General features: G+C 38.2%; 1 protein-coding gene across 1 annotated transcript in view; it reads left to right on the top strand.

Moving 5' to 3' along the window:
- The window catches only part of LOC104840108 (chromosome unknown open reading frame, human C20orf194), a 138,268-nt gene that overhangs the window by 70,764 nt on the left and 41,388 nt on the right, over positions 1 to 26,116 (top strand). The window contains exons 3-13 of the mRNA XM_010580826.1: positions 3,825 to 3,902; positions 4,212 to 4,291; positions 10,668 to 10,787; positions 11,627 to 11,751; positions 15,380 to 15,476; positions 16,752 to 16,858; positions 19,277 to 19,354; positions 21,569 to 21,667; positions 22,273 to 22,328; positions 23,466 to 23,601; positions 25,224 to 25,305. Coding sequence (XP_010579128.1) covers positions 3,825 to 3,902; positions 4,212 to 4,291; positions 10,668 to 10,787; positions 11,627 to 11,751; positions 15,380 to 15,476; positions 16,752 to 16,858; positions 19,277 to 19,354; positions 21,569 to 21,667; positions 22,273 to 22,328; positions 23,466 to 23,601; positions 25,224 to 25,305 — 1,058 coding nt within the window. The remainder of the gene's footprint in view (positions 1 to 3,824; positions 3,903 to 4,211; positions 4,292 to 10,667; positions 10,788 to 11,626; positions 11,752 to 15,379; positions 15,477 to 16,751; positions 16,859 to 19,276; positions 19,355 to 21,568; positions 21,668 to 22,272; positions 22,329 to 23,465; positions 23,602 to 25,223; positions 25,306 to 26,116) is intronic.

Genomic DNA, 26,116 nt, shown 5'->3' with positions numbered 1-26,116 from the left:
AATTGTGTTTTCGAACACACCTAATGCTGATTTTTCAGCAGCAAGCTACTGTAAAATTTAGTTGTGGTTATGTATGTGGGTGGATCCAGAGCCACATCTTCCAGGAAAGTGTCCTGAAGCCCAGAGGGTTATGCTGTTATGCGGAGGTTCGTTCTTCATTGTTTCTGTTTGAAATTGTGTTACTGTGGCAAAATGAAAAGGAGTAAAAAGTCAGCACCCTTACTAGGGCGCTTGCTTTGGAGGCGGGAACAGTCATGGATTTTTGTTCCCAGGACAGTTTCTTTGTTTTTGTCAGATGACTGTTTAATGTGAAATGCAAGAAAATGCCATTTTTTTCTCTGACTTTATACACAGTTTAGCCTGTATTGTTTAAAAGCATGTAGTAAGAATTCTAATTATTCTCTTCACTATTTCTGAATAACGTCTTTCTTCAGACACAGAAGTCTTCTGTTTTTAATGTCAGCCTTTGAATGTAATGATTTATACACACTTGAGATGACGTTGAAAATATTTCTGTGAAGAAGCTTTTTCAAAGATTTCTTTCATAGAAACCACTTCTTTAAACGAGGCAAGGAAAAATATTCTGCTGAAGGCTGTTTAATATTAAGATTGAAATAAACATCTTTGTGGTCATACATCTCATTATGAAATAATGAACATATAATTTGCCCTACGCTTTTTCCTTTTATGTCAGGATTATCTCCAGAGGGAAGTGTAGCATTGACATTCATCTTTGCTTGGCAGAAGTTTCCTAGCAGCTTAATCTGAGAACTTCGTATTTTTTTAAGGGGTGCACCAAAGTTGTAGTTCCTGTGGAGGATACTGAAAGTAATTCTAGGAGAGTAAAATTCCTAACCTGAAATCAAAACTTAAGGAGGCAAAGAAATACCCAACCCAGAACAAACGTGCAAATACTTTCCTCCCCCCCCCCCCCCCCCGTTTACTTGAACAGATCTGAAAATATTTTCACAGAGCTCAAGAAGACAAAAACAATGTTTTACTTTGCTCTGCTCTGGTCACGTTGCACAGGCTCATAACATTACCTTTTATTTTAAATGATAAACATACTTGATAAGGTCTCCCTTTCATTGAAGCTGTTAGTGTGAAATTAAAATTTAAAGCTCTTAGGAATAACTTACCTTGTATCATATAATAATGCTTTTTAATAAATGGGAGTATCTTTCCCCACAGGTTCCTTACACGGAGTTTCCGTACTTGTTCTTTTGTCAAACCGAGCCCTAACCATTCCTTTCTTCTAAAAGTGATCAGTATATGGGGAAAAAAATGATAGCAAAATCAGGGTATGTATTCATGCTGTGTTTATAATGCATAAGAGGTTTGAAAAATATTTTACAATCCAGAAAAACCTGTCTTAGGCTGGAGAATTACTTGAATTTGCTTTGAGAGTAGAAGTTGAACGCGAGTAGTAGAGGGGTTTTTTGCATCTTGTTTCTGAGAGAAGTTGAATGAAAATTGACCTCTTGTGCCTTCAGATGTGAAGCATTCATAATATTTTTTCTGATGACAGTTTCTTTTCTCACTCTGAGCAGAAGCAGGAAGATGCATCCTCTGATATAGTAAATGTTTTAATAAAAGTCAGTCCAGAAGCTGCTTGTTGTGTCACTACAGAAGTCCTTGGGCATGCTTTCTCACAGTCCTTTCAATCTGTCCTTCAGATTGTCTCAGGAAGCATGGGTTTCTCCTAAACAGGGTTTTGCAGATAGGTCAAGAAGCATTTTTGTTTTCATGCGGGCTTTGTACATAAAGTTGTTTCCGTTGTCTTGTGTTTTACAGAGGCAGTAGCAATTCTACTTGCCTGCAGCTCGTCCTTAAACAACTGTAGGCTTGTTTGCATACTAACATATGAAATAAGTCACATTATTTTGTACCCACAGTGAAGAGTCTAGCAATTTTTTCGACTCTTGATGTTGTGACGTGGGCAGTATGAAAATACAAGCACTGTATAGCTTGCCATAGGGGATCATCTCTCACCCAGCTAATTGGGGGTCCTGTTTAATGATGGGACGAAAATCTTCCAGAATAAGATACAAAACCTGAAGTTTGGACAGCTGTGAGATTCAGTTTTAGCTTAGGTATTAAAGATCTAATAATGAGAAGTTGCTAAAATGTGCAGCATAAAGTTTGATGTTTCTTTCACAGACTGCATAGCATCACCTACATGGGCAACAACATCCGATAGTATCTGATTAGGTGTTTTTTGCTGTCATCAGTGGCTTTTAATTTCTGTTTCTGGTATCTAAGACTGGGTCAAAGTATCTATTCATATATACAGCGGACTGTGATACAGGACAGTGTATAATATGAATTGGGAAGTTTCAGGCAAAAAGAATAATTGAGGGATTCAGAACTCAAATAGGCAACCTAAAAACGGGAAAAAATAGAACTGGAGTGTAGCTCCTATGAAAGTGTCTTCAAATGTTGCCTTTACTGCAGACGTTCGAATTGCACTTAGATTAGCTATAAGGCAAACCTTTCTTGTTCATTCTGTCTTTCAGAAAAAGTAGAGCATGATAATTGTAGTATTACTGAAAAGATCTATTTGCTTTTTACTTTGCTTAAAGGAACTATGAAAACAGGAATACTTGACCGTACTTGTTTGTTTGAGCTGATCATAAATTTAGCTGTTTAAGTGTTTCTGTAAGACATGTTTGTTTCCTAGAGCTGAACAGCTCATAGTTGTATAAACAAGACTGTAAACAAGAAAACACATTGAGTAATATCAGCAGTGAAATTTCTTGCCGTCTATCTGTATTAAAACAAACTCACAAAATGTTGCCTAGAAGCACGAATTACGTTGCTCGCTGGCTATTGTAGCTGAATTTTTTGCCTGGCTTAGATGCATATTGGACAACTGAATTAAACCTTATATAATAAACAATTCGTTTTGATTATGAAACTCTTGGTGAGACTTGGTATTGTTCGGTTTCTTTTTGATGTAGATTATCGAAGGTTATACTTTAAGCTTATAATTTTCCCAGACTCTTCATTTTAGAAAAATTTCATGGTTTTAAGATGGAAGTCATGAGAGAGGTAACGTGCATTTTATGAAAATGATCTAGATATTTATTTGGGTATAGAGAGGAAAAAGTTCCAGCTTTTGTGATCGCATTAAGTATTAGTCAATTAGAGTTGTTTTGAGCTGTGGTTTACTTTCTGATTGGAAACCCACTAGTATAAGTTCCGTTTGTTAATTTGTCTTGGAGGAAAAAAATTGTTCTTGAAAAGTAACACTCTTCTGGAGTTCAGCTTTTGTTATGTTAAATGAGAGCATGGGCTCTATATTTTTTCCATTACAGACTAAATAAAATTCTAGAGAGTAATACCAGATGCAAGGAAGAACTGTAGCACCTGAAGCTTAAACAATGAGAGAAACCCCCCTGGTCAGGAGCTGTCTTATCTCGGAGCGCTCACTGAAATTGCTTTTTCTTTTCTGTCTGAAAGTTCCCTCAATTCTGCATTTCTGCTTATGTGTGTGCATAATGACAGGGTGACCCATTTGAGTCTTTGTGATACTGGTAAGCAAAAGCATCGCTGCAAAACCGCAAGTAGCATGACACTGACGTGAGGACGTGGATGAGACCCTGCAGGTTTGTGAGTGGGGGCAGGGTTCTCTGTGCCTTCCCCCCTTCGCCCCTATACAAATATCATGCTTTTCACATTGATCTTATAAGAGGTCTGCGATGTGTCCGTGTTACATAGTTACACAAGGTGGAAGAGGTCTGATGGTGCTGGAGGTGCTGAAACTCACCTCTTGCAAACTCCTCCTGGGGTGTAGGAGCTACTGCGGTCCTTTCCCTTGTCAGCTTTCTACTTGGGCATCATCTGCACCATGTTGCTTTGCTCTCCGCTTCTCTGGTAGAGAAAGGAGCGTTGCTGGCTTGGTGAGAGGAAACTTGAACAGAAATTTTTGCTAGAGGTTAGAGATTAAGAAGGCACTTGGTTAAAAGGGATAGTTACCGGTTCTAGTCTTCTCTCGGGCCTACGTACTTCATCTTTTAGTGGACAAAAATAAGTAATCTGGGGATGGTTTGATATGAGATCTAAATGTATTTCAAACAAAAGATACCCAAGTTGAAGTGTGTCCACTTAGTTTATATAATAAAGAAAAAAAGCTAGGTCAACTCTTTAGCCTACTAAATTTGAGCACTTCAAAACACTGACCTTAAGGACAAATTCTCTTTCTTTTGCAGCTGCAGCCGCCTTCGAAACATTCAGAGTATCCTGACACAGAGCAGCAAATCTCAACCTGATGGAATCCTTTGCATCTTAGGTTAGTTTTACCTTCCCCCCCCCCCCCGCCCCCCCCCCCCCCTTTTTTTTTTTTTTTGTTCTCACTGTACTGGTAAAGATACCATGAGTTTCAGAAAGACGATGATCATCTCCTTCCTGCCCCAAGCCTCAGTCCTGTTTCTCAGTGAATGGACAGCTATCTGATTGTTACACTCTTTTCTCCCTAAATAATTTTTAGGCCTATTTACTAATTTCAGGCGAACTTGCTACAATAGTAATAAGATCAACATTTTTGCAAGCCTTATGAAAATTCAGTGGCTGGAGGGAACAGAGAATCTTTGTTAATGTCCAGTTGAAGGAAAGATGGAGATAATTTAATCCATATCTATTTGGAGTAAACTTTCAGCTGTCTAGGCACTGTTTGCTTTCTAGCTGATGCTTGGTGTAAAAGCTCAAGGCTGAAGGCACATGCGCATCAGCTGGTTTCCCTGTGGAGGGGGGGAAGTGGAAGGGATTGGAAGGTGCTGAGGTTAAGGGTGTGGAGAAGAGCAGAGGAGCTCTGAGGTTAGGGATCATGATATGCATAGCTGTGGAGGGTGGTGGTTGAGAACAGGATTGGCTTATAAGAGATGTGGGGAGAGGGAGGAATAATCAGAAAACTGACAGAATTAATAAAACCTGAATTTAGGGAGAGGGAGGTCTTGCCTTAGGAGAAGTAATTCAAAATGCATTTGAAGAGTTGCATGAGAAACCCAAGAAGCAGTTATGAGTTAAATGGTGGTATATAAACAGCATGTGGTTTCAGTGCTTTATTACTTTTGGGGTTGGGAGAAAAGGGCAATACAAAATAAAGCTGCATGTGCAAGTATTCTGTAGGAAAGTAACAGGTTTTTTTTAATACTGCTTTAATATAATTTCTGTATGTAACATTGACTCTTGTTTCTTATTATATAATCAGTATCAAGACGTTAAGGGAAAAATTCAGGAATGATGGTTGAAATTCCTTAGAGAAAAGGACTAAGGAGTGATTGTTTAAATAATGTATGACAGTTAAAGATGGAGGAATCTAATGTAGCTCTAAAGAAGCTATGTGTAGTAACAGGCTTGCATTAAGAAATGATACAACAACCTGGTTTTTTAGGGTTTTGTTGTTTTAATGAAGTAGCAAGAAAACTTGAAGAAGCTCATTTACTGAACCACAAAGAAGTTGTAAATGTGTATAACCTACTTCTCTTTTGGTTGATGCTAACTGTACAACATGAGTCTTCCATATTCTCTAGCGTAACAGTTTAAGAAGTCTTTGGCTAAGTAGTAACTTTACAGCTAGAAGGTCTATAAGGTCACTGCATCAACCTTCCAATGAAACTTAATCATACAGGGTAAAGTACTTGGGTTTTGCCTTTGATGCTAGTCTAATTTCATAAAATAATGTCAAGTTGTGCCATCTTGCCATTGACACTGTAGTATTTCTTGACTGTTGTTGACTCTAGAGCTGCACTGAGTCCCAAGCAAAGAACAGTCCCTCAAAACGTTGTATGGCTTTAGGGAAAGCATTACAGGCAAAAGGTATTGCTTTGTGTAATCCTCAGTGTAATGTGGAGTATTAAGTCCATGCATAAGACCATGCCTCTTAATAAATAAGCATTTCTGCTATGGAAGTATAGGAAGTATGTTTTGTTATTAGACTTGTGCTTTGCAATAATCTCTTTCAGCACCCACAATGGGACTGTTGTCTAATCTGACCTAATGCAGCCTGCAGAATTTCTCGCATAACTTCTGATTAAGTGGGCATGTCACTCTGTTATAAATGCATTAAATCGGTCTTCAAATACAAGCCTCAGATGACAAAAAATATGTAGTCTTACATTTTGAGTCCTGTTGACTTGTATGGAAAGCAGATACTTGAAACTGGTTTTTTTACCGTCAGTGCATGTTATATTTCACTTGGCTGTCTTTAATGACCTAGAGTTAATGTATTTCCCTCGCCCCAGCTTTAATTATACATACTGGGCTGTGAGATAAAAACGATATAAACTTTCATAGCTTTGCTTCAAGTAGATTAATATTTATACTGAAATTAGAAACACTATTGTGAGATTCCAGAGATGAGGACTGACCAATTATTGATACAACTATTTAAATGTAGTTACAGCTGATTTTTTTTTTTTTAAGAATCCTGTCATGTTATTTTAAAGTGGTTGAATGGTAGCATTCCTGCATTCTTTGCTGGGGAGAAAAGGCATCACAACTGACAGGAAGAAGGAATTTAGAGGTTGGCATGTCAGCCGTCTTTAAAAAGCTGTGATGTCTCAGCTGGAGCGCGTTGCTGTTAAAGCTGCTAAGAAAACAGTATATTAGACTACTTAAGTTGTACACTATTTTTTTTAACAGTGGTGTTTCTTGTATCTTACCTTTTGACAGAGATTTTCAGCTCATGGTTAAGTTGATCTGATTTCTGAGGATATGTGTTTAGTTTCAGTAGGGTATGACCATAAACCTGACTGGAGTTGTAGGTGTTCTGATTGTAGACAAACTGTTTCACAGGTCAGCATAGATAAGCCAAATTTTTTACAGAGTTTGGCATTTACTTTTTATTCTCCCTGAAGAGGATAGGAATACTTTAGAGGCTGTACCAGTAAATCTTTATTTTATCTTGGTTCTGTACATGTATTACTACCTACTTTTTTAGCTGTCTTTTTTTCCTCCATTATATCCATCCTACACAGAGCTCTTGCTCTTCGCATGTGGGAGAAACCTCACCAGCATTTATTACATTGCACTGATTGTTCATCCTATTTCCTTCCAAATAGAGACTATTTTAATGATTATTGTGCCACTTCTGATGGCAGTTCCACAACTGCATGTTGGTTTTGGACAGACGTCTAAAGGTGATCTGTCCATTCTCTCCAGCCTCACCTTCCTGCTACCTCCCTGGTGTCCCTAGTGCTCACATGGCTGTTCAGTGTGTTATGGAACAACTGTTCTTTGTTTTGATCCTCAAGGGCATGTCAGAAGTGCATGGCTGGGACAAAGAGCAGAAGTTTTTACCTGTCGGCTATGTTTATGTCAGCTTAGCAACTGTGAAATCACAGATACAGTAGATGGTTGAGCTGAATACTTTTTGCTGCACAAAAGAGGAGTCTCAGACTGCTCCTCTTTCCTTTCCTCTCTTTTATCCCCACATGCATTTTTGCATCAATGCTGGTGGTTGTTTGATATCTTGCACCCACTTCATCCTACTGAGCAGACAGATTTTTTGTTTTTTTTTTATTTCCTCCCCCTGCCTCCCCTCCATGTTTGGCCAGACTAGTTTTCTGCCAATTTAGCAATGTGAATCAGCTTGCTGAGAGGTCATATGAGCACTGACTGCAGGAGAAGGAGCAGGAATGGCTCTTTGGGCCATTAGACTGAGTTAGACTGAGTCATTGTCTAACTACACCCTTGTCATGAGTTGGGAACAGGCTGGGAGTTACTAAACTCCCAGCTCAGCTGGAGACAGGCGTGGGGGTTTCCTAATTAATAGCTTTCCCTATTGTTCTGTTGAGGACTCCTCATATGCTTTCTGGAGGTATCTTATCTTTGTCATTGTTTCACTTCCTGCTTATTTTTCGCTAACTGTATCTGTTCATGTAACTCCCTATGTTTCTGTAGGATAGTATTAAAGCCTTAGTATGAAAGCTCCTGTCTGTACTGGATACTTAAAAAACCCCCACAAAACAACAACAACAAAACCAAACCACAAACCCCAAGTATTCTGCAGAGTTAATCGTTTTATGGTAAGCTAAGGCCTTCCCTGCTAGCCTGTCAGAGCTCTGCAAGCAATAAATTCAGCCATGTCCTCTGTTATAAGAGTTAAGCCCCCCCTTGTTAACATATTTTTGTCTTCTCTTCCCCTCCTTCTGTCATTAATGGAAGAAGGAGGGTTTTGGTGTTTAGCTTTGAAGATCTCTGCTTCAAACCTGAAGAGCTGGTGCACCCAGATAAAACATCAAGCTCTTCAAGTGATGGTGACAACTTTTTATGAGGACAGTTTCTCATTTTTCTTCTGATCTTCTAGACTTTATAATCATCTGTTTGTTTTTCTGCTTCACTATGTGTTATTCTGTTAGCCCGTCCCTGAGCATACCACCTTAGGCTTTGGAGACCCTAGCAATGAGCCTGATAGGAAAAAGTGCAAATGCCATGGCTGCTTTCATCCACGCTGTTAGGCCTGTAGTTGAGGGTGTCTTGTGAGATTAACATTTGATGTGATAGGTGATGTTTGCTTACAAAACATAAGTAATGCTGCTTGCAGACCAACTGATCTAACATCTTGCTGTCACTGAAAGGGAGTATCCTAACTCCTACTTTGTGCCAGATTTTTGCTCATCTGATTGCCTTCAAAAGTTGCCTTAGTTAGGCAAATAATCAGTAAAACAGATTATCTTCAGGACATTGTGTGTGCTAGCTTTCTAAGGCTATAGCTGGTTTCAAGAAGACTGATTACGTGTAAGGGGAGTTCCATAGAACAATGGGACGGTTGCTTCCTGGAAGAATGGAGTCTCCACACTTGATTGTAACTAAAATCCCACCTGGAGACAGGGACTTTGGTACCAATATTAGTGTGTGGAGTCCCATTGAATTCTGTATTACATCAGTATGCCTGCTTTCATGGGGCTGGAAATGTAAATTAAGAGAGACAGTGTGTTCTCCCTCTCCTCCCTCTGTTGCGCGCTCTCTCTGAGTTCCCAGATCCAGGGCAATCTGGTTATGCAGGAAATTATTGGCACAGCAAAGACAGAACATTGCAGCGGGGGGTGGAAAATCAGTGACTGGGTCTGAGCATTCTTTAGCTGAGTCTTATCGATGCCATGATCCGAGTTACAGATTGACTCCTAAAGCTCTTGATACTCCCTTTGTCAAGGGATGCCTCCTAACCCACAGAATTGTGACTTATTAAAAAGAGCATGGTCCAAGGCCATATGTATATGAATGGGAGATCAGTGCTAGAAGCTAGATAGCAGAGGAATGAGGATTCAAAGATTGTGGTAGGAAAGATTTTTGAGGACTGAGAAAGCTGGGGCAGGTGTGATGCAGCTTCCCCCTTTCCCCACAGAGTTTGAGGAATACCATGCTATAGTGTGTTATTGGTGCTAATAACCATGAAGCCATGAGCGGGGAGCAGTACTACAGAGGTTCATAGCTTCAGCACAATTTGAAGTGATTTGAATTTCTCTTCTGTAGCCTTACATCAGATGTCTGATACCTTGGAATATACGTGATCTATCCAAAGGCCAGTTACTAAGCAAACAAGGGAGTTTAAGATGTGGGGTTCAGTAGCTGGATGCAGACACGGCATCTTGTTAGCACTTTAAAGCTGAAGCGTAACATAAAAGGAACATAATTAGGAGAACCTAGGGTTTGTTCCAATTTCTGTTAAGTTCAGGTGACTCTTGAGTAGTTTGGTTTCCAATGCAAGTCCTGAAACCCAGACGTTCAGGCTGTGTTATTACATTGTCAGTGTACTGATCTCTCCTTTGGACAGTAGTAACAAATCTTGTTTTGTTGGCAACCTTCCAGCTGTACCCTAATATAACTTGGTAGGAAAACTTGATGTTAGTGTTTATGAGAAATTTTGTAACAGTCGAGACTGGTGACCTCTGTCGTGTTTGGATGTCAAGGATGCTGCTTCATGCATAGTTTTACTTGTGGAGAAAACTTGATTTATTACAGTAGAATTAGGAATTTTGACTGTGACTGTCTTTAAGAGAGATTAAAACATTTCCTAAATCTGTGGCCTGTTTCCTTTCTCCTTGTATTTATCTTCTATCTCTTCATGCTCCAGATCTTTGATTGTTTTAATTTTATTTTCCCAAGGACCGGAAAAGGCTTTCCTTGGAAGCTGTTCGTATACCATATGTTTTGTCAGAATATCTTTTCGTGATTTGTTAGAAGTCTGCACTGGCTTTCTGGTGACTCAGGGATTGCACTATAATACTGATAAGATAATGTTTAATCATGTATTCTAAAGCAGGAGATTTAGGTCACAGGATTAGTTTGTTAGGAAGCTTCAATCAAGAACATATTAATTAGAATGCATACTGCATACAGACAGATGTTTAAGTTTGAATTACTAGATAAAATTGAACTTTTGTCGATGCAGAGCACTGCAGAAAACTAGACTTATTTTATTTTTTTTAAGCAATGCCTGTGGATTAAGGTCAAGAGTGGAATATCTATGTGTGGCAATGAACTTGCAAAAACTCCTTTTTCCCTACCCTGTTTTCCCAGTATGTTCAACAGGCATAAGTGCCCACCAACTATGTGAGGGAGTTAATACTCCTGTTTTAAAGTTTTCTTATTAGGGATGAAACCAAACTTTTCAGGTGTACAATGTTAGGATGCATAACACTTCACATATGGTTTTGCTTTTGCAGGAATAGATAGTCGGTACAATGAAGGTTGCAGGGAACTGGCAAACTATCTGCTTTTTGGGTTGTATAACCAGAATAACAACGACTTTGAAAGAACTGGGTTTCCTGAAGAAGTTCTTGATGGTGAGTAGCGTACTCAGTAATTTTGTCTATTCTTCAGTTTCTCTGGAGGGAGGGTGAGCAGAAAAAGGGGCATACCTCAAAAAAAAAAAAAAGTCTGTAAATCTGTAGTTGTGTGTATACACACCTGAAAAACAGTTCTTAAAAAGTCTGCTGAAGAACTCTTGTTTTTAAACACGTTCCCCAAAATGTTCTAAACCTAAACAAATGCAGCCCATTATGAGAAGTCCGAGTTCAGCCATGGTATGTATGTACATGTGTTATCAATTATTGTGTGATCACACCTCTGGAGTTCTAAAATACTTGAAGTCTTTTTTACTTGAACATATTAACTCACTTTTGTAGTATTTGGAAGGTGGCCAATCACCATGATCATAGATTATTATTCCCTTATTTGCATGAAACTTTGAATACCTACCCCATAAGCTGTAGTGCTAGTTTTTAGTTGGAGCAACCTTTTGATGTAGTATCAGGCAAGAGCAGCTATAGTTTACAGTTTTTAAGTGCTCTGTGAGGACTCATCACTGACAGTCTTGGCTTTTCAAAGGACAGGCTGATGCAAGTTCTATGCAAGACTTCAGAATAAACCCACAGTTGTTTGGAACAGTAAGAAGTACGTTGTACTTGGAACTGTATACGGCTGCCAACTGTTTCTTTTTCTTTTTTTAAAAGTGAGGAATGATTGTGTATTCAAGTAGTTAAACAGTTTTGTTTTTTTTAATGAGGTGCATTATACGAAAAGTGTTTCCTATACAGTTTCTGTGGGTGTTTCTTTGTGCCCATATGATTCTTCTCTGTATGGAGTCTTGATGCTGGAATAATATTTGTTCTGCTTGTTGCAGATATAATCATATTAATAAAACGTGACAGTGTCCATCTGTACTGTAACCCTGTGAATTATAATCATCTTTTGCCATATGTGGCGTACTGGAGGAACTTGCATTTTCACTGTCTAACTGAAAATGAGGTAAGTGGAAAATGAATGCAGATGAGAATTGCTAATGAACTGACATTCAATGTGGAACTTTTTTTTTAACATTCCGTACGGAAGTCTTTTTTTCTTTTTCATACTCAGCAGGGGAGTAATCTGTGTATATATATGGGTATTAATCATTTTGCTAATGTGTGCAAGAAGAATATGCTTTTAATACTTTGTGTTTGTTGGAGCATGAAGACAAATTGCTCCCCTCTCCCACTAATTATTATTGTTTTGACATAAGTCAATGATCTTTTAATGAGGAAAAACATGTGGGTTGTGAGAAATGAAGAATCTGAATCAAGTACCACAGTCAACACTGAGATTTCCAATGATGGCCTTATTTTCTACCAAAGCGGTGTTTTACTGCATTGTTTGCCAATAGTTTTAGAATACTAGAAAAGATCGGTTTAGTAAGCCATATAAAATCAAGAAACTTCATTATGTATTTTCATTTTGACTTTCAAGTCTTCCTTTCAAGAGCTATTAACCTCTCTTTCACTGGACTGTGTGAGTGATGTGAGTTTCATCTTGCATTTACAAGTCAAGGTATTCTTAGAAAAGCTATGTTTATCATAGTGAAGTACTCTTAGAGGAGCCAAAAATGAAAATACTCTTTGTCTAGGTATAGTATAAGAACCCTTTTATTGCATTTGAGACTGGAAATGCTTCTTCCTAAATGCCATCATGAGAAGCTGCTCTCCGGGCCCCCTGCCCCGCCAACCCCGTTCAGTTCTTTGTAGTTGCTTTTCTAAAATAGAATTACACTGATATCTGAAGGGAGTGGGTTAGGAGCCTGCGATGTCAATGGGTGAAGCTGGTGGAAGAATGAGTGGGGAGGTTAGGGAGAGAAACCCTTTGTTCCCTTGAGCTTCCAGCTTAAAAGCAGTGGGGCTTATGATAGACTGCTTGGTTTTTTTATGTGGCTGGCTGATAGTTCAGATCACAGAATTATGAAATAATTCAGGTTAGAAGGGACCACTGGAGATAGTCTTGTCCAACCTCCTGCTTAAGGCAGGGTTAGCGATGAGATCAGATCAGGTTACTTGAGGTTTTTTGCGGTTGGATCTTGAAAGTGTCCAAGGATGATGACTGCAGAACTCTTGGCTATCTGCCCCATTACCTGACTGTCCTAATAGTGAAAAAGTATTTCCTTTTATCCAATCTGAACCTCTCTTCTTTTAAATCGTGCCTTTTGCCATGCGTCCTGCAACTGCAGACCACTGTGGAGACCCTGGCTTCACCATCTCAGTAACATTATTGTGGGAGCTGGATGGCAGCTATGAGGTCCAGCCATTGCCTCCTCTAGGCTGAACAAGTGTGGGTCTTTCCCTGTAGGACAAGCGTTCCAACCCACTGATCATCGTGGTGGCCCTCCACTGAACTTGCTCCAGTTTGTCAGTGTCCGTTGTTCGTGGGTCCCATAACTTGATACAGTGTTCTAGATAACATCCCATGAGTGCTGCTTAGAGGGGGTAATTATTTCGTGTTAAGATGTAAACAGCTGAGCTAAGGTTAAAGCATGCTGTAGCAAAATCTAAAGCCTGGCTTCATAAGGTTTTTCTGTTGCCAAAATTCCTACTGAAAGGGCAAATCTTGAAGCATACCTAACGGTGGTAAAACACATGCATTTTTGAATCAAGAGTAGAGTAGTTCTTAACACGTTATTGCTAGCACAACAGTCTCAGCTATTGAATTTTAAGCTGCATCTGCTTAGGGGCTTTTATATGACTTATCGTGCTAAGTAGTAACCTTAATCACACAGTACTGGCTTGAAATAAGGGTGTAACTAGAAAGGTAAACCATATGCCTTGCTGTCTGTGGAAATGAATGGAAAAGTTTGATTTCTGAAGCTGAAAGTATAAAGTTTACTTCATTGCTGTTTCATGTGAATGACCTGAGCAATGCACTTCCAGTCACATTTCTAATGTATAGGAATTGCCAGTTTCCTAGATTGCTTCTGAAACAGAAACAAAAAAAAGTTGCTGTGTCAGGCTTTAAGTGCATCCTGTTTACAGGAGGATTGCCTGTGGTAGCTTTTAAGCTTTTTTTTTTTTTTCTTTTCAGTGATAGAAGTAACTTTTGCTTGCTTGTGTAAAAATGAAGCCAAAAAAGCTCAAGAGTTTTAGAAATAAAGCAAGCAATGCCATACCTGGCTCTGTGCAGCTCTTGATGAACCTGGAAAACCTACAGCATCTCCTTCCTTTCTTCTTTACTACTTGCCTTTAAGTAGACCATAGGAATTTAAGTGAATATCCTGGTTATAGGGAGAAAAACCATATTAATAAAGAATACCTATTTTCAAAATGGCCAAGCAAGATAAAGTACTGAAATTTGATGCATACTGGATAAGCTTTCTCGGTGTTGTGACGGTACTGTTTATGGAACGGGCTGTATTTATACCTGCAATAGCAGATAGTGAGCAAGCCTTTAGCACCCTGCCAAAACCCAAGTTCTTATTCTAATGGCATTTTAAGTCTTGAGAAACTGGCAGTTGTTTGGGGCTTGGCTTTGAACTGAAACTTTGATCTGGCTTCCTGGGATTGAAGAAAGAACACATCATGGAGGAACTTGGGCTGCATCTTAAATTCAGGCTTGTCTTAAAAGAACTTGTTCTTAAAATAAATTTGTTGGGTGTACCCTGAAGCTTACAGGAGCTATATACAAAAAGTTCATAATCACGTAATTTACCTTGATATTAAGTTCAGAGCACTGTACATAATAAAATAAAATAAATAAATAAAGTCAAAACACTACTGCCTTCTGATCTTGCTCCAGAAAGCAAGTGACTCTTGAAGTACCCAGCGGGGCTGGGCCTGTTGGTTTCAGACTTGCTGCTAAACTGTACCTTTTCAGATAAAAAGCAGAGAGCATGTTTAGGTTTTTGTTCTGTTAAAAAAATGATTTTTGTGTGATTTATCTCTTCGGTCTAGTTTTTATGCTTTTCTGAGCCACAAGAATGATATTTGTTCTTCACTCCTGCTCTTCAGTCTGCTGAAGTCTTCTGACAACTTCAGTCTGCTACTAGTGTGAAACAGCAAGATGGTGTTGCATGTTGGTGTCTCCTCTTCTTTCCTCTTCCTTTTCCTACATATACCTCTCCCTCAGACAGAAATTGGTTCTCATTGCTTGTTCTGTGACCTGAGGCATATCTTGGCAGTTGGCTTTCCTGGTTTAGTGTTGTTAGGCTGGTAATACTTTTATTTTTTTTCCTCAGTGGCAAGTTTTTTTGTGGCACATCAGCTGGTATTCTCAAAATATCTTTTATTGTTTGAAAATTGTCCCGAATCTAGTAGATGATGTTGAAAGACTTCACTGAAAGCTGAAAATTAAGTGTATAATTATGTCTTTCTATAATCTTATTAAAAACCTTGCTCTGAAGTTTGATTTTTAAAGAACAGTTTCCATTGGCTTGAATACATCACTACCATGATGGCGTTTCCAAAATATAGAGACTCAAGAGGTTCTTTAGCTTCTGGGGGCTGTAGGTAATATTTTAGTGGATTACATGACATTTGCTATGGAATTAAAACGGTAGAATACATATTCTCTTTAGAGCAAAACTGACAATCAAATTAGGCATGCCTTATCAAATTTTATTTTAAATGACTTCTTTCAGTATGAAGATGAAGAAGCTGCAGAGGAATTCAAAATTTCCAGCTTTGTAGACATGGTTCGAGATTGCAGTCGTATTGGTATTCCATACAGCTGCCAAGGTAGGTTAGCTTGTTTTATGCTTATACTGTAAGTGTTTTGCAGCATGCAAGTCATGCAGTTCAGGGAATGAAGATTTCCTTGCCTTTGGTAAGAAATAAGGATTAATACATCAATAGTTTCCTTTTAGCCTCTTTTCACTTGAGTTGGATTTCTTTCTGAAAAATGTAAGCCCTTAGACTTCATCTGAAGAGTGTGAATGCTCACAGCGTGAGGCAAAGAAATAATTTGCATTCAGAGAAGTGTGTTCTGCTGCTACAGAAGTTCTCTGTTCAGATGGGAGCTCCAGATAAATACTTCTTTATGTAAGGAAAAATTAAACATTTCGTTATGCAAGTTTCCTTTTTTAGCACTGAAAAAACTGGACTGCATGACTTCCTGTTATGATCGGTAGCCAGCCTTGCAGCCTGAACAGCGTAATCTTACATTGTTTGGTAAAGTGTACTTTGCAGTATCCCCAACAGTGAATAATGCAGAAGTAATGCAGTGCATGTACTTCACTCTGCAGCATAAGCATGTGCGGGTTTTGCTCCCTAGTACAGTAGGTGAGAGGCAAACAAACAAACAAAAAAAGCTTTCTATTTTTGAACCATATATGTTCAAACCAAGCTAATTCAGGGGTTTGGGTTTTTTTGGTTGAGTTTGGTTTTTTTTTTTTTTAATTCCTAATTCTTCATTGCTTCTTTTGAGGAAAGAATGATATGCTCTGACTGCCTGGAAAATCATTAATGGGTCAGGGCATGGGGGAAGGATGGTGATTCTTTGTTAGGAAGTATCTAAAGAAGGTGTGTAGATTAAGGATGATAACCACACTTCACTTCAGATGGCTTACAGCTTCACTGATGAGTACCAGGCTGAATAGTTGTCCTCTACCCCAACTTAAAATTCTGATTAATGTGGGGATTATGTCGACAGTATTTTAATTAAGGCCAAATATTTGAAGAAATTAGAGTAAGCAAAGCTTCCTGTTTATTATCTTGAATTTTAAAGGGTGCAGTTTTGCTAATGGTCTTGGAATGAAATTTGCAAGGAGACACAAGATCCTTTGCTAGACTGATAGCTGGAAAAAAACGGGCAAAATTTGGGGTGTAGAGAAAGGAGTTTCTAAAAGCTACCATCTTAACAAAAAAGTTTTTTCAATTGCAGATTTGAAGTTATACAAAGACAGGAAAATTGTCATCCTTTATTAGAATCTCGGAACAACTCTTAAGATCTCATAGAAAGTTAAACTGCTAGTATTTGTGAGAGAATGTCTCTATGAAACATTTCTTTTGCAGGTCATCTACAGATATTTGATATGTTCATTGTTGAAAAGTGGCCAATAGTGCAGGCTTTTGCGCTGGAAGGAATTGGGGGTGATGGCTTCTTTACAATGAAATATGAAGTAAGTAGTTACATTTTTCATTTTCTTCCATTTCCATTCTGAAGCAGAAATTGAATCATGGAATTTTTTCAGTTGGAAAGTACCTTTTGAGATCATCTAGTTCTGACTCACCACTCAAGTGAGCTTCTAAGTTGGATGAAGTTTTTCAGGCTCTTATGAAACTGAATTTTGAATGTGCAAGGATGGAGACACCACCGTCTTGCTGAGAAACTGTTATGAGCTACACAGCACTCTGTCCTGGATAAACCATGATTGTTTGGTTCCCCCTCAGCCTCACTGCTGTGATTTAGAACTTTCTTGCTTATCTTCTAGAGCCTCCTCTAGCAATAACAAACCCACTTTTTTTGAACTCCACTAGATGGGTATAGATCTTCAGGAGCTTTGCAGGAGAAGCTGGTTAGTGACAAATACCTTGAAGCGAACTGAGAAAATCAGAAGTGACTGTATTTCTTGGGTCACTGCATTTGGCACAAGAGATGCATCTACTTTTTTCACCAACAGTGTATATTCTTGAGTTGTCATAGCCTGCTGAATAGGGCAACAGTCAAGATTTTGGATGGTGCTCCTAGTTTTAATAATGATTAGCTGTTCCACTCTGAGCAACTTTTGTCATTGGATTTGCCTATTATTAAATATACTCTAACAGCATCTTCAGAGGACAGCTTTGTAGTTATGTACTTGTTTGAAGCTTCTTTTATTTAAATTTGCTTGGACCTCTGCCACAGAAATGCAGATGTCCTGTTTTTCTTGTCACTCCTCTATTTTTACAGCCACAATGTTCTTTGACTTCTGACAACTGGAAAAAACCCAAGGAATTAATAGTACCATTGTTAAAGTCTTATCACATGTAGTACTGTACGTGCTTGCTCAAAAATCTATTATGTGAGTTCAAGAGTGCCTTCCTCTGAGCACTGTACTCTTCCCACTGATACCTTTTTTTCATGCTTTTTCTTTCTTCATTCCATCACTAGTACTGTAATCATCTTGCTGTGTGAATCTGTAAAAACCATTAAATACAAAGTGCAAGTAGATGAGCATCCTTGTGGATGTCTGCCTAAGTATCAATAGCCCTGCTTGATGTCTGAAATGAGTCAATGAAAATTTGACTGTGAATTCAGGAGTTGTTTGGGTCTTTAACTGCCCTTGCCAATTCATTTCATGAATCCATAGAGGCTCTGAGAAAATGTGTAGAAACAGTGTGCAATGACTTTGTAAAGACAGAGCCTCTGCTATTTCACTGTGGGAGTTGATACTGTCTTAATAGCACTCTTGCAGATTTAAAAAGGAGCAATGAAAATTCTCAGTATCTGTTTTAAGAGCAGTTCAGCCAGTTCCAGTTTGAGTTCTTGCTTTCTTCCTCCTTAAAGTCATAAGGGGGTTTCAAGTGGGAAGTGACATTCTTAACTTCTTATGTAACTGTTTATGCATGGTTATATGTTAGGCAGCTGCTATACGCCACAGATGGGGAGGAAAAACCAATCTATGGGAGGAAGTACATTTGGGATCACTGTAAATGATCTATAAATGAATACTTCTGCCATTATTAAAAGGGGGAACTCTCTGTGCATTTTTAGCTCCTCAGACTGACTTTCCCTCTGCTGTGCATTCTATGCTGTTAGATTTGAAGATAATCTAATGATGATAACGTTCATTTTTTTTGTCCAGTGTTTTAAGGGCTGTTGCTCTCTTACTACAAAAGTCAAGAGTTGCTCAAGGTGCTGTAATCCAGAGAATTTACTGTACTGTTAAGTGAATGGAAGTGATGTCTGGGAAGTCATTACTGCTGTATCTAATAATATGAGTAACTGGAATAACTGTAAAGCAATGGTTTAAGAAAATTCCAGTCAGTGTTGCATTTTTTAATTAAGTGCGTGGTGGGGAACCCTGTAAATGCAGAAATTATTCAGATACAAGTGTCCCTTAAGAATATATTTTGAATACTGTTCTTATATACATCATCTTACTACTGGAAGAAGGTATTGCAAATTGCTAAGTTGAACTAGCTTAGCCTAAATTTACATTTTGCTTACAGCAAGAATTGGCTGGTGCGTGGGACGAGTAACCGTGGAGTCTGCTTCTCGTCTGTCTTCTCAGAAAACTGATCTTTCCCTTTTGCTTGCACAAGCTGATACTATTCTTTGCTATTAACTCAATTTGAAAAACTTCGTGAAATGATTTTTTGAAAGCTGCAAGCAGAACTTTGCACATACTTTAAACCCTCACTTGAGGAAATGAGTCTCTGAAGCATCCAGAACACTTGAATCTGGTCAATTCTTTTGTAACCAGTAGTGTAATTCAGAGTTAAGGAGGACTTAGGCTGGGCAGTGTGCTGCAAGTGTGTTTCAGTGTGGCTTAAACCTGAATCTTTTGCATTCTTCATGGTGGTTTTCACAGAAGTGTGTTTAAAATCTTTTTCAGTTAATGGATGTCAGCGTTGACTTGTGGAAGACATACAGCAAAATGGATCCTGTTTCCTTGGAGGACTTGCTCTTTGAGGTAATGCAGGTGAAATACTCTGCCTCAGCTACTAGTCTGTTAGCGTAGCTGCAGAGCAAAATTGTTGTGATTTTGTTTGATTTTAATAGTGCTTACGGACTTAATCTGCTGGCTTTGCATACTGTTGTTCGCAAGGTCTCTTTCCCTTCCTCAAAACTACCACAAAGTCCACAAAATATTAAAATAGCTTGTCTGTGATTCCTTTAATTTCTTAATTTGCCTGAAATTCTCCTAACAATTTTTCTAAATAGTGTGACTATTTTTCAGGTCACAGGACTATGTACAAAGTACAGCAAGTTGGTATGTCTGTGTGTGATAATCCTCCTTTTGGAGCGATGGGGGGGCAAAAAAAATCCACTTCAACATACAGCCATTCTTCCAGGAAAAAACACTTTAAGGATTGCTTTGTAGCTACTTTAAGTGGGTAACAGTGACACACAGTGGCTGCTCTGATGCTTTATGAAATACAAACACAGTGTAAAGTGATTCCTCATTTCAATGCGATGGCTTGATCTCAGTGCTAGAGGAGAAAGCAATGTATGAGTATTAGTATATACTATCATGTTGTTAATTTTTTATTAATTTCTAACTTGGCAGAAAAATAGGCTTTTAATATGTATTATTTAAGTATCCTTTATTAATAGAATACTGGTAGTTCACACCAATTTGGTGATTTAATCAACCGCTTTAATGAAAATTAATACGTCATACAGTTTATAAGGCTGTCAGTCTAAATAATCTCTCTCTGGTGTTTCACTTCCCCCTTTCTGTGGAAGTGAGATAAGTGTTTGGGACTTCTCTTGTACCTGATAAGTCTACCCTGAAACAGACTTACTTACCCTATTTTGAAGTTTTAAACCTGAAAGTTGTTGTTATGTTGGCTTCAGATTTTCTGAAGAAAAAAAAAAGGGGGGGGGGGCTTTCATACAATTCTGATTTCATAGAAATTGGTGATTTAAAAAATGATTAATTTTCTCAGTGAGGATGAAGTTAGGTGATCCTAAAGAACATTTGAAGCTTGTATATGTTTATACTTTTTTTGTTGACACAGCTTTGATTTCAAAAAGTTTTGATTTGACCTCTACTTGGGATTTAAAAGAACGTTCTGTGCAATATTGGCATGTTCCGAAAAATTGAGAAAAGCACTTTTAGTTCTTAGCTTCTATGAAAAGCTTGAGACTGGAATATTCTCCAGCGATACGTTCCTCCCTCTAAATATTAACCTTCATTTTAAACCTCTAATGTAGGCTTTATTAGTGTTTTGGAAGGCTGATAAGATTTCATCAACATTCACTCTCTAAATTTCGTTTATTGCTGCATTAATGAAGTGGCTGAAGTAAAATACTGTGTAATACTTACACCACTGCTAAAATCATAGTTCTGGTTTTGCCTGTTATATATATATATCTGAAAAACTACACTGTCTAAAATCAGGATGTCTCTCATCTTCCAAGTTAGTATGTGACAAGTAACTGAAAGTAATCTTGAGAGCATTTTAAAATTGCCTAGTTCTGCAAGGTTCCTGTTTTATCAGCATGGCACACTTTTTTATTGATTCTCTGATTTTTTTAATTTGAATGCAACACTTACCTGTAGTCATCTTCCTTTTTTCATTCTGCTTTAGTGAGATGTTACTGATATTTCCTTTTCTACTTACCATTTTTTTTACAAATGCAGATGAAGAAATAACTGTCTGCCACTTGCATACCATGAGCTTCCCAAATTCCCCACCCTGTTCCTCATTTTCTATGCACAAGCTTACTTAACATCAGATACAAATTACTGCAGAACCATATACAGATTTAAGAACTGAAAATTAAATCTCTCCAAGTGTTTGTTTTGGAAGTCTTATGGGAAACATGAGATCCGAGTTATGAATGATCTCAAAACAGTGTACTTGGGTTAAAAGCAGGTAGTGCAGGGCTCTGGTCCCTTTCTCTCTTCATCTTCTCTCTCTAAAGAAACCCCACACGGACCCCAAACAAACAAACAAAAAACCACACACTGAAAAAAGACCCCCCTAAAATCCAGCAGAAAGTCCTTATCTTTTTCTTGTACTTACTGTTTCATTGGGCAGGTTGTATTCTATGCTGCACAGTGCAATCTTATCTATGTTGTTCTAAAGTAATTTGTCTTCATTCAGTACAACCTGTGACTTCCTTTCTCTGGTGTGACACTTGCCTTAGTAAGTAATGTTGGATATTCTTCTTCTAGGATTTAATGATTTTTGAACACCAGTGGACCAACTTTTTTGCTAATTTTGATACTGAAATTCCCTTCATTCTGGAACTATCAGAATCTCAGGCGGGGGAGGTATGCCTGCTTCAGTAATCCTTTGAAAGGCTAGTGTCATCCATGCAGAAGTAATAAGTATTGAGCATTGGGGTTTTTTTTTTGGGGGGGGGGTGGTGTTTTGTTTTCTCCCTATGCCCATCTCACCTTTCATGTTTGATGAGTAGAAACCTATTGTTTTTCTAAGTTCACCACCCACCTTACCTATCCATGGTATGATGGTTTAGGACTACCTGGTGTAATTCAGTTGAGTGTTTGTTCACTGCTGATTGAGCTTAGTTGATTTATGTCTGCACAACAGATCCCTATTTGTAGGTAGATTAACTTTCATTTTGGTGGAAGCTCTGGTGTGTGCACTTCCCAACAAGTTGAGGTTGCACATGTCAAATCTCAAACATAGCCGATGGTAACATACAGCATGGGTGAAAATAGCATGGAATTTTTGGTAGTGGATGTTGCTTTTTAAGCATATATGAGACTTAATGGAGGTTGGAAGTAGTTTTTGAGAGTTCAGGAGCTTTGTCTGAGAAGGACAATTCAGGTTTGTTCTTAATGATAGTGAGAATATATCACACTTCCTGTTCATTTCCTTGTTAATCAGTTGTTTTGTTTTTAATTCTTCACAGCCCTTCAGAAGTTATTTCAGTCACGGAATGATCTCAAGCCATATAACAGATAACAGGTATTACTCATTCCCTGTGAATTTGTGGTGTCACTAGTATCTTGATACGTTCTTTCCATATCTCTGATGCCATAATGCTTATGAGTCCTTTTGGGACCATCTCAGTATATCACATCTCATCTTTGCATATTTAAAAAAACCATGCAAATGCACTTCTGGGAGGGATAAGATGAATTTTCATGGGATTTAATACTGTAGTTATTGCATATAAAATGTCAGTATGTTTGAAACCATCCACCTTGTGCATTCTAGTATCAATTTCTTCATGGTCAGATATCTAAACAAACTCATGAACTCAATACACAGCACAGCTATGTTTGAAAATGTTGGTCCTGTTTATATGATACTCAAAACCAATTAAAATATGACAGTTGAAGAGGTCAGTATACTTTTGAGTCACAACTTGCACAAGACCAATGCTTAAAGCAGGGCAGTTAAACCCCAAATTTTAGCCAATATAAGCTGGACAATACAGGTCAGCTTTATTTTATTTCAGAATAGAATTTCAACTGAGAGAGAAAGGTTGTTTGTCATATGTAGCAAAACCAAGCGTTCTGCTGTTCTGAGCTAAGTAAAGGTTGCTTAGCTACCTGACTGTGTCTTCAGATTCTTCTTTATTTGAAATTAAACAGTGGAGTTCAATGTCCTTTATTGTTTTCAGCATCCTATGTTGTTTGCATTTAAATAATGAAAAGAAAAACCTTGACCTCTCCAGTTTTGAGTCTTGGGCCCAAAGCCAGAACTAAAACCAAAACAGTTTTGTTTAATTCCAGTATAGTAATTTGGGGTTTTTTTCAAGATGGTAAATTTTAAACTAGTCAGCTTTTCAAGGCAATCTACTTTTAAAAAAAGAGGGAAAAAACCCCCCTTTTAATAGCATTTGGGGAACAGCCTTGAGATATGTTCTTGTATATGAAAGAAATTATAGTCTTGTTAACTCAAGTACCTTTTTTTTTCCTCTGGAACTTGGTCTTTTCAATGGGAAGCTTTCTGCAGCTGTAGTAAACTTGTTTTTTGTCCTACTTTTTTCATGAGAAATTCAGTAGTTTGTCCATCAGACTTGAAAGCTTTGATTTCATTTGTTGTTTGTAAGTTTTCTTCAAGTATTTTGGTGGTGATACATTCTTTTCTCCTTAGCCCTAGCCGGCAGCCCTTTGTTCTGTTTGGTAGCCACTCAACTAAGGAAAACTTGAACTCTGGTAACTTTAATTTTCCATCAGAAGGACATCTTGTTCGAAACACTGGCCTTGGTGGAAGCACTGCTAAGCATATGGTAAGGCTTTTAAGTAGTTATCTGATATTTTGAAACGGTGTATATTTTTTTTTCTTTGTGTATTTTTTGTGCCCTTAAAATGCTTACTTTCCACAAGTTAAATACCCAGTTCTTCGTAACGTATAAAAACATACGTTACCTTAACAATCAGTCAGTTTAAGGAACAAACTTCCTTTCTTTCTCTTTCCAAGTCAAACTATACTGGGTGTTTCATCAGGGACTGCTGAATGAGTTAAAATATTTTGTCCCCTGTAAAAAGACAAGTTTTTAAACACTTGTGGTGCTGTAAATGTGTGGGGTGGGGGAGAGGGAGTTGCTCTTTGTGAGGATGTTTGTCCTAGCCATAAAGTGAAAATCTTCCTGATGGTAGCATATGATGTACTTAACTCTGACACACAGATTTTATTTTAATCAGAATTATTTAGCCATTTCTTAAAAAGAAATGGAAAGACCCTTTTTTTGATAATGACTTTGTGAATAGACACAGGATACTTACGTGTATCCAAATTTCAGTGTATGCTTCAGCAACTGAACATTTCGTGAAACTCTGAAAATCTTTCTGGTGTTCAAACAATGTTAAGATCAAGTTGTAAGATTAACTTGTTTCCATTTTCAAGTAAAAGCTTAGTTTTAAAACATATGATGAGGTCGATGGCTTGTTGCACTGCCGCGCAGGGGACGTAACTGGGGAAGCGACCCCAGGGAATTCAGATCCTCTGGCTGGCTGGGCTGGGTGCATCAAGAAGGTAACTCGCAGCGAAGGAGGAGAGGTAGCGTGCAGATTGCGTTGTGTAGTTCTCCCTGCTAGCCGACTTCCACGGGCTCGGGGAGCGTCCGTCAGTTGTGCGAGTCCGAAGTCTGTGCTGCTGAGGAGGTGGATGTGGTTGAGTACAGGTCTTTGTGGAGTGAACGTATGATTGAGGGAATGAGTTTATGTCATGACAACATTTCATGCATAGTTGCCTTAGGGATGGATGGACGGACGTGGGTATTCTGGACACGTTGCATGTGTCGCAAGCCTGAGAAAGGGTTGTTTTAGCATCCTGGTGAAATCTCATCCTCCATTTGCTGCTCTGTCTAACCCTTTTTCTGTAAAAACACTTCCGAATTTGTGTTTTATCCCCTTATTCCCATTAAGACCATTTGATATCTTTCAAAATGCAAGTACAGTTTTATTCTGATGTACTTGCTCCATCTGTTGTCCTCGGATTCTGACATTGTTCTTAAAAAGGTGGTTTATTTACAGGTGATACTGTTTTAATAGGGTGTCATGAAAATAGCAAATAAGACCAAGTGCAAGCATAGTTATGGGAACCTGACACACTTTCTTCTTCATGAAAAGAGCAGTTGACATAGGAAATTGAAAACACATGCTTAACGCTTACGGAAGTCAGAGGTCATCTCCTTTCCAAAGTCTTTCAACCATTCAGGTCAAGTCAAAAGTGAAATATACCTTTGAAAGCGTAAGTTGCTTTTTTAAAATCCAGTTAAGTCTGTGTTGTACACTTCCTGTAGTATGTCAGTGGTTAGAAGACTTAAGGGGAGCTTAGCTTATTGTTAATTATTGCACCATTTTTTTTTTTACTAAGGTCTTTTTGTATCTCATTAATACTGACAACTAGGTAGTGCAGTGTGTATCTCCAAAGGGACCTCTGGCTTGCTCAAGGACCTATTTTTTTGGAACCACTCACATTCCTTTCCTGGGTAAGTATAGTGAAAATACCAAGCAGTAATCTAAGACAGTTATTCTCTTGGATTATTTAAAATTTGTAGTGATTAAAAGATGGCTTTGATTCCTTGCTGAGCATTACGCCACGGAGTGGCAGATACTGTGTAGTTCTGTAGCCAGTGCATGAAATCATAGCAGAACATTGTTCCATTGCATATCCTACTTTCATGTGTGAAAATCTGTCAAATATTCGCAAAGAATAATTCAAAGGTCAAGAAGTGTATTTGTGTTTGCATCAGAATGCAATGTGAAGGTAGAGGGCACCTCAGTGTGCAGGCCTTTTAAAAGATAAACATTAAAGTCTATGTTCCATACAGTTTGATAGAAAAACGCTCCCCAAAAATATAGAGTAATTCAAAGTGGTAGTTGTCAAATAAGCCCGCTTTTTTTTTTTACACAAAGTAATTCAGGATTCTTAAAAGGATAGAGAAAACTCTTTGACTTTTACCCTTTATGCTCTGTTTTGGGTCCAATGCAGTGTGTTATAATAGCTGTATTCCCTAATAAAAACAAGCCATGTGAAATTTTTAAAAACAATTTTCTTACCCACTTTAAATGGCTGCATGAGTCCATGGGTAAAGTCAGTCTCCTTAGGGTTACTCTGTATCTTGAAACCATATCTAGCTCAGAAAGTATCTAAAGAGGAGGTGGTTGGAGGCTTGCGAAATGGAAGGAATTAAAGCATATGTTTGCTCTAGTTGTGCTTTTTCCCAGGCATCCAGGAGTGGCCACTTTGGGAGACAGGATACGATGTGAGAGGGATCTTTGTTCTGATCCAATGCAGCT

The sequence above is a fragment of the Haliaeetus leucocephalus genome, unplaced genomic scaffold (genome assembly GCF_000737465.1).
Source record: "Haliaeetus leucocephalus isolate CR32 unplaced genomic scaffold, Haliaeetus_leucocephalus-4.0 Scaffold741, whole genome shotgun sequence".
Taxonomy (NCBI): domain Eukaryota; kingdom Metazoa; phylum Chordata; class Aves; order Accipitriformes; family Accipitridae; genus Haliaeetus; species Haliaeetus leucocephalus.
Note: the sequence above shows the minus strand (reverse complement) of the source record. Positions and strands in the feature narration are given on the sequence as shown.